The sequence below is a fragment of the Notechis scutatus genome, chromosome 8 (genome assembly GCF_049901735.1).
Source record: "Notechis scutatus isolate UNSWTSFEM ecotype Mainland chromosome 8, rNotScu1.2, whole genome shotgun sequence".
NCBI lineage: Eukaryota > Metazoa > Chordata > Lepidosauria > Squamata > Elapidae > Notechis > Notechis scutatus.
This window is the reverse complement of record NC_142016.1, coordinates 18,395,650-18,411,475: the sequence shown is the minus strand read 5'-3', so window position 1 is coordinate 18,411,475 and position 15,826 is coordinate 18,395,650. Positions and strand designations below refer to the sequence as shown.

The 15,826-nt window shown below is 38.9% G+C and overlaps 2 protein-coding genes across 2 annotated transcripts in view; both read left to right on the top strand.

Annotated features, from left to right (window-relative positions):
• Positions 1–37: 37 nt before the first annotated feature.
• LOC148129911 (alpha-tectorin-like) lies at positions 38–3,733 on the top strand. The gene is made up of 3 exons (XM_087970896.1): positions 38–166; positions 1,051–1,431; positions 2,223–3,733. Exons 1-3 carry the CDS (start codon positions 125–127, stop codon positions 2,502–2,504), a joined length of 705 nt encoding a protein of 234 aa, XP_087827022.1. The 5' UTR covers positions 38–124; the 3' UTR covers positions 2,505–3,733.
• Positions 3,734–6,967: 3,234 nt separating this feature from the next.
• Positions 6,968–15,826, top strand: part of LOC113426785 (IgGFc-binding protein-like) — a 37,406-nt gene continuing 28,547 nt past the window's right edge. The window contains exons 1-2 of the mRNA XM_087970887.1: positions 6,968–7,110; positions 8,170–8,517. Of these exons, the coding sequence (XP_087827013.1) occupies positions 8,472–8,517 (46 nt within the window). The 5' untranslated portion in view covers positions 6,968–7,110; positions 8,170–8,471. The remainder of the gene's footprint in view (positions 7,111–8,169; positions 8,518–15,826) is intronic.

The following is a 15,826-nucleotide window of genomic DNA, read 5'->3' as shown; positions in this document are numbered from 1 at the left end:
ATGTACCAGAACTTGCGATTCTATCTGTGCTGCCTTATCTACTCCAAGTCAGTGCTCAGGGAACTGCTTTGAAGGCTGTCAGTGTGATGAGGACTATGTGTTTGATGGATCTCACTGTGTAACCATGAAGCAATGTGGCTGCACTTATCGCGGAGCCTATCTCAAGGTAATTTCTCTCTCCCTTATGTGGCTGAGAGCAGAAAGGGGCTATTTCTGTTGAGATGGAGACTCAGAATGATTCCTGACAGACTGTAGGTACTTCTCGACTTACAGCTGTTCATTTAGTGACCATTCAAAGTTACAAAGGCACTGAATAAAGTGACTTATGGCTGTTTTTCACAGTTAGGATCTCTGCAACATTCCTACGGTCATGTGATCAACATTCAGATGTTTGGCAACTGACTCATATTTATAACGGTTGCAGTGTCCTGGGGTCATGGGATCACTTTTTACAACCTTTTGACAACCTAAGTCAATGGGCGAGCCAGAATTACTTAACAACCCGGTTACTAACTTAACAACTGCAGTGATTCACTTAACAACTGTGACAAGAAATGTCATAAAATGGGGCAAAACTCACTTAACAAATGTCTCACTTAACAACAGAAATTATGGGCTCTGTTATCTTTGTAAGTCAAGAGCAAACTGTATTTAGGCAGGGAAATAACTTAAAAATGAGACTTTGGGACAGAAAAGCGCCATTGTTTGGTAATCTGCTGGACAGATGGCTAAACTGGCAAGGTTGTGTAAGCCCATAAACACCATATATATATTTAAATGGTACTTTTATTATTATTTTATTATTTTATTTTATCATTATTTTATTTCATTTTTCAAAGTTTTGAAACCGTCCATCTACTTTTATCTACGCAGGACCATCAAACAATAGCTATTATGTTAACTCTTCTGGCCCCACTGTTGATGTCCCTGGTTATGGGACCTGCAACATGCATTTATGTCTACAATTAATTTAAAAATTGGAAGGAGGGAGGGAAGGAGGGGATGCTTTTCTTTTCTCATTGTAACCAACTCTGGGACTTTGCTCAACAGATCGGCGAGCACATTTACTTGAAGGGCTGCACAAAAAAATGCACCTGTCAGTCAGCAGGCCAGCTCCAGTGTAAAGAAAGCAGCTGCCAGCTTGGAGAGGCCTGTGCCCTTCGGGGAGGCGTGCACGGCTGTGTGACGCTGGAAGCTCAATGCAAACTCACTGCCCAAGCGCATATCACTTCTTTCGATGGTGCCTCGGGGAGGTATTCCTGCAGTGGAATCTATGAAATAGCTTCTCTTTGTGACCAGAACTCTGCCTCCTGGTTCAGGTTGTTAGCGAGCATCGAAAAGGATTATACGAAGCAGATGGTGGTTGGAAAATCTATCTACTTTTACTTTCGAGGTGGATTCATCCAGATTATAAATGGAGAAAGGTTATGGGTAAGTGAAAACCAAGAGCAAATTAAGAACTAATGGAACACTTAGTAGCCTTCAACATACATTCTTCAATGTACGCTCAACCCTAACACACACACACACACACACACACACACACACACACACACACAGAGTGAGAGAGAGAGAGAGAGAGAGAGAGAGAATCCTTCATAATTTGTACATATTTTAATAATAAAGTTGCATTTTAAATTTGGCAGTAACTGAATGAAAGAAAAAGTCCCCCTTGACTCAAGCTAGAATCTGGTTGTATTAATGGACACTCCTCTTTGCCACTGGCATCTTCAGGAAAAACTTTTCCGCTGTCATGTTCAGGAACACCTTTTGACTTTTCAGTAATGGGGCAGTTGTAAGATCCTCTGGGAAATCCCTTTCAATTACTTTAAAAATCTACTTTATTAGATTATAGAACAAAATACAAAAGCAAATAGTAGGACACTGTGGGGAGGAGAAGGGGAAAGAAAAAATGAGGAGGGGAGAGAGAAAGAGAAAAGATTGATTTCCAACTCCCTCTGATGCAGTAGAATAAGGCATTGCCCCTCAACTGTTTACTTTTCCATGATAGTATAAACTAGCCATTTCTATCAATTTAATCAGTAAAACCCAAAATCAAAGTTTTATTTTCCCCCCACCTCAATTACTAACCAAGTTGCCATTTTTTAGGTGCTGAGGACTATTTGAGTAGATTCAAAGGAAGGAAAGAAATGTTTAAAATGGGGGTAACAGGGATGTTTTCAGATTGCTAACTCTTTTCCTACCTCAATCTTGTTTTCCAGGTAAATGGTCAGAAAATAACGCTGCCATATGAGAACAGCCCTGTGTCCATGAGGAAAACTCAAGATAAAATTGTTATTGACCATGATTCCCAAGTGCAAGTTTATCTCCATCCTGATGGGATGGTGACCATGACAGCCAAGGAGACCCTCAGAGGGAAGCTGTGTGCCGCCTGTGGAAACTTCAACAAGGACCATTTGGATGACTTGAAGCTGGCCAGCGGAGAGCGAACAAATAATTTTGATGAAGTACTCAAGTCCTGGGAGGCGGAAGACTTCCTTTAAATTGCTTCTAGGCTGTTCACCTATGTGCTTGCGATCTGATGTAACCACCCAACATTTTGCTCAAATACTTGTTTAGGAGAAATAGCATTCTTGATATCCCAGAGTCTTAGCTTCTTTTGAAGGTCATCCCTGAACATTCTTCAAAAGTGACATTTCAGAACCTCTAAACTCATGAATAAGACTGAATGGAACAGACAATTTGATTAATTTCTGCATTTTGGAGGAACTAATGTTAGCCTCACTAGGTAGATAAGACCAGGAAATCACAGGAAAGCTGAAATCATAATTGAGATTGGCTGTAGTAGTAGAATTTTGCAAATCTGACTCTGCTGTACATCCTCCTCCTTCTTATACTTCAAGGAATTAGAGAGGTGTCTGCCTGAGACACTTCAGAATGTAATCTGCCTGTTCAGGACTTCATCTCCTTTTGCCTGCATATCTCTATCAAGGTTACGCTCTACATCATGTGCCTTAGCTGAAAGAATGCATTTGTTTATGGTTGAATATATTGTGCAAATACAGAAAATGATATAATTCAGTAAAGGGGATTGAGCTGTGGTGGCGCAGTGGTTAGAGTACAGTACTACAGGCTATTTCTGCTGCCTGCTGGCTGCCTGCAATTGGGCAGTTCAAATCCCACTAGGCTCAAGGTTGACTCAGCCTTTCATCCTTCTGAGGTGAGTAAAATGAGGACCCAAATTGTTGGGGGCAATATACTGACTCCGTAAACCACTTAGAGAGGGCTGTAAAGCACTGTGAATCAGTATATAAGTCTAAATGCTTTTGCTAAAGAAGTTAAATATGTTGTGTGAACTTAGGCTATAGGTTATAATTATGGTTTGAATATGCAGGAGAAAAAACTACCCAACTGCATTTTTAAGCTTAGCCTGAAATTGATCCAAATTATACTTAATTATACCTCCAGCAAAGATTGGTGGGAAAATATTACTCACCGCACTAGATAATCATAAAGTAGTTAGGCAATTGCAGGGCTGACTGCAAATCGCTCATAAGTTTTGTCCTCCCCTATGTTCCTCCCACCCAAATTCCACCTAAATGGCAAATTTCCTTTTGTTTAATATTTCAAACTGCTTGTTTGTGCAGCACACATTATTCACTAAATATTACAATAACTCTGTGCACTAATTCATTCAGAGATTTAACTGATGCAAATGTGAAGGAGAAACAACTAAGATATTGTTCCCATTTCAAAATGTAGTAAAGTTGAATTCGATAAATCAATGCTGTTTTCCACTTTTTAAAAAAACAATAAATATTGCTCATACACAAGGAAATGCTTCAATATTTGGTTGCTCACACTGACCACAAAATGATTACAAATTATAAAGTCCCATATTATTAGACATCAGCTGAACTAGAGATCATTCATAATCTATTTACTAGTAAAACTCTCCAGAGGTCTGTTTGTAACCCTTAATTGTGCATCGTAGGCCAACAATTTTTGAACCAAAATACCTCAAATGGGCTAACCTAAATAATATGTTAAATCCTGGAACCATGACTGCCCCAAAATTGAAATTTTGCAAGTTTTATAAAACAATTGATGACATAAAAATCATAAAACATTTTATGTCATAATGCAAATGTCATAAAAGATTTCCTGTGTTGATATGTGATTCTTCTATACAATTCAGTGTGGACTATTTCAAGGCAGATTCATCTATGAATTTATCTCAACTTTTCTAGTCAAGATAGTACATTAGAAGTTCTGTCATTGTTGAAGGTCCTGAGGAATCCGATAAAGAAATCTCTCTGAAAATATGACTGTTGGTCATATTTCATATACTTGCTGGTCTGCTATTTCTTATACTTCGACCGAAGTCACATTTTATTAATTCATCAGGACAATAATCCTCTGCCCACTTTAACCATTGATTTATAAGTGACCATATGTATAATTATATATCCTTTGTCTCAATTTCACTCAACTGCTTCTTTTACCCCTCTACTATCCCAAACACTGGGTCTCTGAATAATGCTCCATTTTGCAACACTAAATTCTATGAGCCTAAAAAAAGGATTAAGAATGGAATTTTTAATAAAATAACTAAAAAATTCAGAATAAAAAATTATCACAGAAGGACCCATAGGAGTAATAGGGCACTGCTAGGAGTCCTAGTTTGAGGTAAGAGATATTGGGCATAAAACACCATTTTATATGCCAGTATCTGTGTTTGTGTGCATACATATATACCGTATAACGATTGATTGATCAATCGATACAGAGTTCGTACAATATGGGTTACCATAATACAGTTTACCAAAGCTGCCTAGCTACTCCGAAGTTTAACCACATCCATATTTTAACATTTCTGCAGTAGTTATACCATCTACACCTGCATCTTTATCAGTGTTCCGCATTATCATGGCATTTATGATTTGTCTATTGTGTGATTCTTAACTAACATGGCATTTAAGTCTATTTTGAGGAATGCCATTACTGTTCTCATACATATCTCTAAAATACTCTCCCAGTATGATCTCATTTCGGTTTGTTCTCAAAAAGTTTTAATCACTTTTAGTTCATTCACCCTGTTGGAGATCCCTTGTTTAGTTTTCTTTGTCTATTTCCAGAACACATTGCTTAATTCCATCAAAATCAACTTGCGTTTTCTCCATCCCTTAACTCGCCCTTGTTCTCCTTGACTCCATTCCTTGCCTCTGAGAGACACAAATGGGTATGTTACCTAAATCAGGGAGCAACCAGTTCCAGCCTCTGGTTCCAGTTTCCCTTCTCCTCCTTCCCATTTACAATGGGGGTGGAATAGGTTACCTATGTAATTTTATTCTCTCTCCTCCTCCCCTCCCCTCAAGCGCAAAAGACCGAGTCATCGTCCTTCTTTTCTTCCTCCCCACATTCAATTGTGAGAGCACTGAAATCTATTGGGCAATTTAATAAAAGACAATTACTATACTCCAGCCTTCCAGGCGGTTCCTAAGAGCACTTTCTTCAAGGTCCACATGCAGAGATAACCATGCCAAATCGTGACAAACAACTCAGGGCAGACATACTGATTAGGGGGTCCTCCCAATGTGTGTTTTAGAGTTTCACCCCTGGAACTCCTGGCCTGAGCTGCGCCAATTCCCTAAGGGCTCATACTTGAATGATTATCTATGGAAGACTCCCTACTGGGCTATGCATCTAAGTGAAGTTTTGTCCATTAACTGCTTTGTTATCAGACAGCTGCATGGGAATTGTGAGTAATGCAAAAAGACCAGCTTTCCTTTTCCTGGAAAAGTAGCTTGCAAAATTGGCTGATGCAACAGAAAAATGGTTGATAGAATATGATCTTCTGGCAGCCGGAGCAGTGAATTTAATGGCAGTAGAGTTTTCTGATGACTCCTGGAGGCGCAGAGAGTGATGAGGAACATCACAGCCCAGCAACAGAGGAAGTTTGAAATCCAGAAGGGGAGAACGTCTGTTGGAGGGAGGGAATGATTTTGATAACAGCAAGAGGAAAGGCCATGATTCAAAACAAGCTGGGAAGCCTCTTGTGTCTTCTTCTGCATAGCAGTTGCGTAATATGTCGTTCTTTAATAAGATACTTGTAACGTGTTTTGCACTGCTTATAGACAGAGTGACCCAACTGTTTTCCATCCCTATGGGCTACCTTTTACTTTGGTATGAGTAGGGATCTACTCTTTGTAAAAACAGGGGAGAGTGTTTTATTTTGACATGATAAAAGATAAGATGGGCCCTTGTCTCTTGTAACATTTTATCTACAACCTAGAACTAAGGAACAATTTCCTAACACTGAAAACAATTGATCAGTAGGATGGCTTGCCTTCAGAAGTTGTGGGTGCTCACAGGAGGCTTTTAGGAGGCTAGCCACTTGTCTGAAATTATATAGGATCACCTGCTTGAGCATGGGTTTAGACTAGAAGACCTCCAAGGTTTTTTCCAACTCTGTTATTCTGTTATCATGTGATTGTTTTTATGCTAGCGAAACAAATTTAACATTTCTATTTTGTTTAACTCTGGAAATAAAAAGGAGAGGAGAGCATTGCCTTCTGAGATTATACCTTAATTTCATGTTGAAATGACAATACAGGCACAAACTTTGCAAAAAAAAAATTGGCCATATCCCTAAAAGTTATTTAGAACTTCTGGGAGAGATAAATATACAGCATTTGTATTCTATCTTAACTGAAACTCTATAGATGCCTCTCCGTCCACATGGTTGTATCAATTCCAGGGCATAATCAACTCAATCTCATATGTCTTCTGCTGGCTTCCTAAAATAGGCCATTTAGTTCTTCCCTTTGTTCTGCCAAGAAATCCAACCTTTGAGGCCACTGGAACTTCTCTGTAAATTAGAAATAGGCGTTGTCAGAATTCCTATAAAAGGGAAAGAGTAGCTAAAGTCAAAAACAGAGTGGACAACTTTCTTCCTTTCCTTCCTTCCTTCCTTCCTTCCTTCCTTCCTTCCTTCCTTCTCTCTCTCTCTCTCTCTTTCTTTCTTTCTTTCTTTCTTTCTTTCTTTCTTTCTTTCTTTCTTTCTTTCTTTCTTTCTTTCTTTCTTTCTTTCTTTCTTTCTTTCTTTCTTTCTTTCTTTCTCCAGGATCAACCTTGTGAAAACTGGAGGTAAGAGACCATCTTGGATTGTATCTTGGGGTGCTTTTTGGTTACCCTCCAAAGTCCAAACCAAATTGTTTATCATAGAGCAACAGGGCTCCAGCCAGTTTGCTGACTTTTCCCCACCATCTGGGGAAAATGCATGTTAAGTCTGCTGCTTAGTTCAGGGGAAAAAAATAAATTTTTGTTCATCTAAAATGGAGGTAGAAATTCAGATGTTTTAGAACTAAATTTTTCAGCTTTTGTCTTTGTTGGCCATTTGAGCTGGAGCTATTACTAGTTAGCGACAGCTGGAGAACCACACATTTCTAACTAATGAATGCATATTTGGTGAGGAAAGTCTGTAATTATCTTTTTGCTAATTCCTTTTTTCTCTTCAGTTTCATTTCTATTATCCATTAGCTCTGTCTTTCTTTGGGCCAAATTCCCTTTTACCTTCCCCAACAGGATGTGAAATAGCCTCCAGAATCCCCATCCAGTGGATCCAGTGTCTAAGGATCCTGGGAGCTGTAGTTCCAATGAATCCAGATGGTTCCATGGTGGGAAAGGTCTGAGAACTAGATTTTTTCAAAGCACACCACATACTAACTAAACCAGTCTGCCTTTTTATCAAATTTAAAAAAATGTCCCTTTCCACAATGTAACGGGCAGGCAACAGATGTAATGTAATAATTATAAACAGAATAATTATGTTCATACATTTGGACTTGCATAATTTTGGTTTAGTGTTCCCTATGAATATGAAATTCCACCCTGAATCATCACATCCCAGTATCCGTTTTTCCATTTGGGATAAAAACAAATTTGGTGATTTGGAGCCAATTTTTTTTACCCTGAATGCCAAAATGGATGCTGGGATGAGATTCAGGGTGGAATTTCATGCTTAAAAATGGTATTTCTTGCTGTTTCTAAAAATTAAGCATTTTTGGTGCCTGCAGAGGAAAAATTGTGAAAAACACAGAGTGAATAAATCAAGGGGGCAGGAACTGGCTTCCACAGCAGACCCCAAAAGTGATGGTGTGTTCATATGCGTTCATGTTAATTAAACAATACACATTCATATTTTAGTTTGGTTTTGTAGGCATGGAGATCCTGATCTTCTTGGCAGACATGGAGCTCTTAAAATGTGATTAAGAGCTGGAAGAAATCTCAGCATCTGTTTCCATTGGGATTGATCAGAGGAAAAAGAAGAAGGGGTTGCCCATACCCATTGGCTGGACACTATAAAGGGTGACCCTGAGATGACCATGGTGGATCTAAAGGAAGTGGAGCAAGACGGAAGGTCATGGAGATCACTGTCCCACTGAATGGCCCAGGAACAGACCCGAATGAATGGCTGATGATGACGCTTCTACCAGGGATGAAGGAAAATGTTTCTTCAGTTCCTCTTCTGTTTACTTATTCATGACTCCCTAGGTAAGTTCATATCATATTTTAAGCCATCATGTGCTTTCCTTGTTTGTAGTTGAACATGTTTTTGGTACCAAGTGGTTTCTTTAATAAACCACAATTAAGTAAAGCATGGGGTTTTTTTGTGAACACAGACAATATGTTATCTTCTGGAATACAACTGGTCTGGAGACAAACTTTATATTTAGATGTAATGTAATAGAATGTCAGAAATCAACTGCTACCAATACGTTTGTCTGTTATATCAGGGGTTCCCAAACTTGGCAACTTTAAGACTAGTGGATTTCAACTCCCTGAATTCCCAGGGCTGGTTGGGGAAGTCTGAAAGTTAAAGTCCACAAGTCTTAAAGTTGCCAAGTTTGGAGACCTCTGCATTATATGACCATTTTCTCTCACCTTATACAGTATTAGAGGTGGCATTAGAGATCTCCAGGTTCTTGGAGAAATCATTTGCTGCTGTGAGGTTTCAAGTTTTATGCCTACACAATTCATGAAGTAGAGAGACAAGTTAACATTTGTGTCTGCTGCTTCAGGCAGTTTCCCAAATAAGTCTGCTTCCTTCTCAGGGTAGATAAAGCTTTGGAAAAGATCTTCAACGGAAACATTGGGAGGCCGGATCAGAGGGTCAGGATGGGAAACAGCTAGCTTTATTGATTTTGTCCCACTTAAAATTCTTAGGTGACCAAAACTGACCTGGAAAGAAAAGCTGATCAAGTTCAGCTATGGTTTCTTGCATAATTCCCCAACAGCTGGGTTCAAACAATGTGGGTGAACCCGGCTAGCGTGACACTTAAAAACAGTTGTTGGGAAAAAAAACAAGTCAGAAATTGTGTTTCCTGGGCTTCTTGTCTTCCATTTGATATGACAGCTGGTGAACTTGGTGAGATTGATTCTTCTGCATAGTTCTGCTAAAGCACTTCTTGTTTATTTTAATTTTTGCAGGGATGGGATCCCATGAAGCAAAGTCACAGGGCGTACACGGACAAAAGTTAATGGCATTATTTAAAGGCCAAGTACTTGACTTACTGACTTGAATATTTTGTGGCTGATCACCACAGATAACAAGATTCTGTGTTGCCAGTGATAGAACGCCATCTCTGCTGCCTTTTCCCCTCTTTTGCAGAACTTTTTACACATTTACTTTTTCTAAAGCAGCTCTAAGCTCAGAGGCCTTTGTGAAGCTTTCTTGCAAGCATCAGCAATTTAGCAGAATGAATCCAGATGGATTAATGGAGAATTTACAGCTGGATTCACCCAGTGTCCTAAGCTGTGATTTATTACATAAACTGGTGATGTTAAGCTATAAACCTGGGATGTAGATGGAAGGTCTTGGAACCAGTCCAAATATTGAATCTGAGTCAAGGATCCAGTTGTGGACTCAGCCACTACTGAGACACATGTGTAAAACAACGAAGTCTGAGAAAAGGGTGTAGGTTTGGAGGTGATGACATTATACAAGACCAGGAAAAGGGGCAAATGGCTCAAACAATTTGAGAACTACCATACTATATGCAAATATGCTTTCTACTAGCTGAAAACAATTTAATTTCCCTAGAGATTTCTATAAATGTTTCATTGGAACTGCACTGTTCAAATGTGTTTTAATTTCAAATGAAAAACTACCATAAAATTGTATGAATCTTCACCTCCAATGGGTTGTTTTTTTTTTTTTTTTGAGACTGTTGTCAAATACTTTCCAACTTCATCAGATGTATTCTTAAGAATGCATTTTCATAGTAACCTTACATTTCACTTTCGGGATTTCTTTTCTGCAGCCCCCTTCCTATCATCTGATTTCTGCTAATCACACTCCTCTTAAACTTCAAAATTGACAGGATCAGACTGCAACAGTCATAGACGAACTTTCAGGATTTAAGAATTGGATTCTTTTTATAAAAATGCATGGGCATTAACACCACTTTAAGCAGGACACTGGTGCCTAAACCATGTTTTTTTAAAACTTTTTAAAAAGATATCCAAATCATAAAGATCTCTGCCCTCCAAGAATGCCATCACCCCAATAAAGTTTATATCATTATATATGATACTTTTCTGTGAAAAATCAATGGCTTTGGGGAAGAAAAATTGAAGGAGTGTTATATATATGCAGCTTTGAGATCCTAAAGGAAAGGTGAGACAGACATCTATCAAACAAGTGGACATAATAAAGATTTGATAATTCCAAAATCACATGTAGACCATGGGTCATCATCTCCCCATCATTCTAGGTGATTTGGTGGTAAGAATTCCAACACTTTTTGTATTTGTTCATAATCTCTCTTTTATTTTCACAATTCTTCTCACCTTTTTTGTCACCAGTAACTTGTTAGTCACTGTTTCTTCCACCTGTTTCCCTCTTACAAATGATGATAAACAAATGTTGGCTGTTGGTTAGTAGTAATGACCAATGTTGGCTTAAGGAGTCCTCAGTTGGGCATAGTCCATGGAAATCCTGAAGCTCCTTTTACACAGATACACAAAATTGGCTATTGTGTCTCTGTAGAACTTGGCATCTACCCCACAGGAAAGTTTGTTCTGCTAGAATGAAAATTAAGAGGTTGAGATGTAGCTCTTAGACTTACAAATGCAAAAAGATTGTTGGCAGCGTGATCATTACACTGGGGTTTGCCAAATTCATACATAACCCCTCTTCAGTTGCAACACTCTCTTCAAGGATTAGCCATGATGGGTTGTAAATTCTGGGGAAGTGAAAGGCTAATCTGAATAGTCTATTATGTTTTCCTATTAGTCACCACTGGTGTCCCGCTGGTCAAACATTTCACAACCAGAATCATATCCACAGCCTAAGAATATTGACTCTCAAGGGTTGGTTGATATATTTATGTCCGAATCTTATTTAAATCTTCCCCAGAGAGTATTCTGGGAATTGCTATTAATTCCTATATCAAGAGAAGTAAAAGGAAGGAAGCTCAGAATTACAGCAGGACCATCGTCTTCTAGACACAAAAGTCAATGGAACAGAAGGTAAGAAAGTTTGTATTATCTTTTACTAAATCATGCTCAGGAATTTCAGAAACTATAGTTTTTGTGAATGAAGGCAAATGTTGCAAGAGCCAATCTGAGTCAGTCACCAGGACCAAAGGTTTATTCTTCCAAGCTTTCAGACTTTGCTGGAGTCCATCATCAGGAACCTTCTTTTTCTCCAGAATATGTCCACCAGCTGTTCTATGCATTGTGTTTATGTGGCTCCTGGTTGTGTGGAGTTTTGGGTTGTTAATTAGTGTATTGATGGCTAGTTCGGATAGATGGGTAGCTTTTGTCCATTGTGAGATATGGGATAGTCAGTAGCAAGGTGAAACTAGTAGGGAGTCATACTTGCAGGGTATGTAATCCATCCTGCTCTTTATTTAATAACACAACATTAAAACCCAAGATGTGCATCTGATAATTCTGGGTTGTCATTTTCGCTCACTAACATAAAAAGAGGGTAACGGTTATATGAACAGGCAGGAATTCAACAAGTGCCTATCTTGCTTAATTTCAAGGTAGGATGACTGGGAAAGATTTGCTGGTTAAATTTCTTTTTTCTTTTTTTTCCTTCTCGCTTCCTCTTAAAGTACAGGATTCTGACTAGCAAGGGGAAAAATTCCTTTTGGCAGATCCTTAATTATGAGCCCAAAGGCATTTGAAATCACACAGTTTCCTTCTTTCCTATTTTAGCTCTTCAATTATGGATGAAAATGGGCTCATTTTTTAAAAACAGCTGTGGGACCCTAATTTCAATATACTGAAATTCTGCCTGGCAGAAGCATCTGCAGGGAGGGTTTGGGGTGGGGGAGGAAGGAAGGGGGAGAGAAGCCATGATGGTGGCTACCCCTCCCCCTTTAACATGTATTTATTTCTTATTTATTTAAATTTATTGGCTGCCCAACCTGTGCAACACACCTAAAAAAAATGAACTAGGCTTCAATTGCTCAGTTGTGGTCATCATCTCAACTTTTCTGGCTCCTCCCCTTATTCAGGCATTGCTCTTAGCTGTGGTCTTCTGATCCTTGATCCTCCCCCCCCCCATTAATAAATAAAATAAACAGCCTGTTCCCTTTGCTATTTCTTTATTTGCTCACAACACTTGTATCCCACTTATCTGTTACAGTTAAAATGCACTCAAAAATAATTTAGAACTGTGGTGGACTTGTGCGGATGCTAAAAAATACTGGACTAAAATCCACACGTGGTTGGAAAAAATGACAAAAAAGCATATAGATTTGAAACCAGAAATATTTTTATTGGGAATTTTACCTGAAATATATAGTAAAGACTTGAAATACCTGATTGTAAATGTATTGACAGCGGCTAGGATTGTATTTGCTAAAAACTGAAAAAATGAGAAAATACCATCACAGGAGGAAATCATTAAGAAAATATTGGAATGTGCTGAAATGCGTAGATTGACATTTGAAATCAGAGAACAAGATGATAAACAATTTTATAAAATTTGGGATCTATTCTATCAATGGTTAGACAATAAAATATAGTAATGAAATATGTAGACTTTTAGAAAACACTATATATATAAAGATGTATTCTTTTCTTATTATATCTACAAAATGATTCTAGGATAGATTTGGAATGATAATATGAACTGTCATAAAACAAATTAAGTAAAATATGATTATTTCATAAAGCATGAATGAATAAAAGTATAGTCAAATGATTGATTAATAATGATATTAATGTATTTAATATTTGATTGAAAATACGAGATTATATACAATTGTAATTGTAGTTGAAGACTACGAAATGGAAGCACAAAACAATCTGTAAACCAACCGGCACACTGTATGTACATATATGGAAGTTGATTTGATGTTTTTATGTTTTGTTTGTTTATGTTTGTTTTAAAAACCAATAAAAATTTAAAAATAAAAAATAAAAGAATAGAAAAAAAATAATTTAGAACAAGGTGTTTATTTTATTTATATCCTGCCTTTAATATTTTATTAATATAGCAATAGCATTTACAGGTGAAACTCGAAAAATTAGAATATCATGGAAAAGTTCATTTATTTCAGTAATCCAACTTAAAAGGTGAACCTAATATATAAGATAGACTCATTACATGCAAAGCAGGATAGTTCAAGCTGTGATGTGGCATAATTGAGATGTGTATGGCTTACAGCTCATGAAAACCCCAAATCCACAATCTCAGAAAATTAGAATATTGTGAAAAGGTTCAATATTCTAGGCTTAAAGTGTCCCACTCTAATCAGCTAATTAAGCGATAACACCTGCAAAGGGTTCCTGGGCCTTTAAATGGTCTCTCAATCTGGTTCAGTGGGAATCACAATTAGGGGAAAGACCGCTGACCTGACTGTTGTGCAGAAAACCATCATTGACACCCTCCATAAGGAGGAAAAGCCTCAAAAGGTAATTGCAAAAGAAGTTGGATGTTCCCAAAGTCCTGTATCAAAGCACATTAATAAAAAGTTATGTGGAAGGGAAAAGCGTGGAAGAAAAAGGTGCATAAGCAGCAGGGATGAGCGCAGCCTGGAGAGGATTGTCAGGAAAAGGCCATTCAAAAGTGTTGGGGACTTTCACAAGGAGTGGACTGAGGCTGGAGTCAGTGCATCAAGAGCCACCACATACAGACGGATCCTGGACATGGGCTTCAAATGTTGTATTCCTCTTGTCAAGCTGCTCCTGAACAACAAACAACATCAGAAGTGTCTTACCTGGGCTAAAGAAAAACAGAACTGGTCTGTTGCTCAGTGGTCCAAAGTCCTCTTTTCTGATGAGAGCAACTTTTGCATCTCATCTGGCAACCAAGGACGCAGAGTCTGGAGGAAGAATGGAGAGGCACACACTGCAAGATGCTTGAAGTTCAGTGTGAAGTTTCCACAGTCTGTGTTGATTTGGGGAGTGATGTCATCTGCTGGTGTTGGCCCACTGTGCGTCATTAAGTCCAGGGTCAACGCAGCCATCTACCAGGAGATTTTGGAGCACTTCATGCTTCCTTCTGCAGACAAGCTTTATGGGGATGCTGACTTCATTTTCCAGCAGGGCTTGGCACCTGCCCACACTGCCAAAAGCACCAAAACCTGGTTCAATGACCATGGGATTACTGTGCTTGATTGGCCAGAAAATTCACCTGACCTGAACCCCATAGAGAATCTATGAGGCATTGCCAAGAGAAAGATGACAGACATGAGACCGAGCAATGCAGAAGAGCTGAAGGCTGCTATTGAAGCATCCTAGTCTTCCTTAACACCTTAGCAGTGCCACAGGCTGATAGCTTCCATGCCACACTGCATTGAGGCAGTAATTGCTGCAAAAGGGGCCCAAACCAAGTACTGAGTACATATGCATGCTTATGCTTTTAAGAGGTCCGATATTGTTCTATGTACAATATTCTTATTTTCTGAGATTGTGGATTTGGGGTTTCATGAGCTGTAAGCCATAATCATCACAATTATGACAAATCATGGCTTGAACTATCTTGCTTTGCATGTAATGAGTCTATCTCATATATTAGTTTCACCTTTTAAGTTGCATTACTGAAATAAATGAACTTTTGCACAATATTCTAATTTTTGGAGTTTCACCTGTAGACTTATATACCGCTTTACATTGATTTACAGCCCTCTCTAAGAGGTTTTAAAGAGTTAGCTCACTGCCCCCAACAATCTGGGTCCCCATTTTAGCCACCTTGGAAGGATGGAAGGCTGAGTCAACCTTGAGCCTGGTGGGAATCGAACTGCCAAATTGCAGGCAACTGGCAGTCAGCAGAAGGAGCCTGCAGCACTGTACTCTAATCACTGAGCCACCATGGCTCTTATCCTGCCTTTAACAACTCAGACCAGCAAACATACCTAGTACTGCTTTCTCCTCCTATTTTCCCAACAACAACCCTGAGAAAATGAGTGAGGGACTGGCCAAAGTGGGTTGAGCGAGGAGCCTCAGTGGCACAGTGATCAGAGTGCAGTACTACAGGCTACTTCTGACTATTGGCTGCCTGCAATTTTGCAGTTCATATCCCACCAGGCTCAAGGTTGACTCAGCCTTCCATCCTTCTGTGGTGGGTAAAATGAGGACCCAGATTGTTGGGGGCAATAGGCTGACTCTGTAAAACTGCTTAGAGAGGGCTGTAAAGCACTAAGTCTAAATGCTATTGGTTATAAATCTAAGTGCTAGTGCCATTGCTATTGCTAAGGTCACCCAGCCAGCTTTTATGCCTAAAGCAGAACTAGAACTCACAGCCTCCTGGTGATTGGCCCAAAGTTGGCTTTCATGCCTTAGACGAGATCAGAACTTCCAGTCTCCCAGTTTCTATCCTGGTGCTTTAATCACCAGACCA

What these genes read in the sequence shown, in the direction of transcription:
- LOC148129911 (XM_087970896.1), top strand. Translation starts at nt 125, where the DNA reads ATGAAGCAATGTGGCTGCACTTATCGCGGAGCCTATCTCAAG. An exon ending in ATCGCGGAGCCTATCTCAAG is followed by an intron (nt 167 to 1,050) that starts GTAATTTCTCTC and finishes TTTGCTCAACAG; the next exon opens with ATCGGCGAGCACATTTACTT. An exon ending in TAAATGGAGAAAGGTTATGG is followed by an intron (nt 1,432 to 2,222) that starts GTAAGTGAAAAC and finishes CTTGTTTTCCAG; the next exon opens with GTAAATGGTCAGAAAATAAC.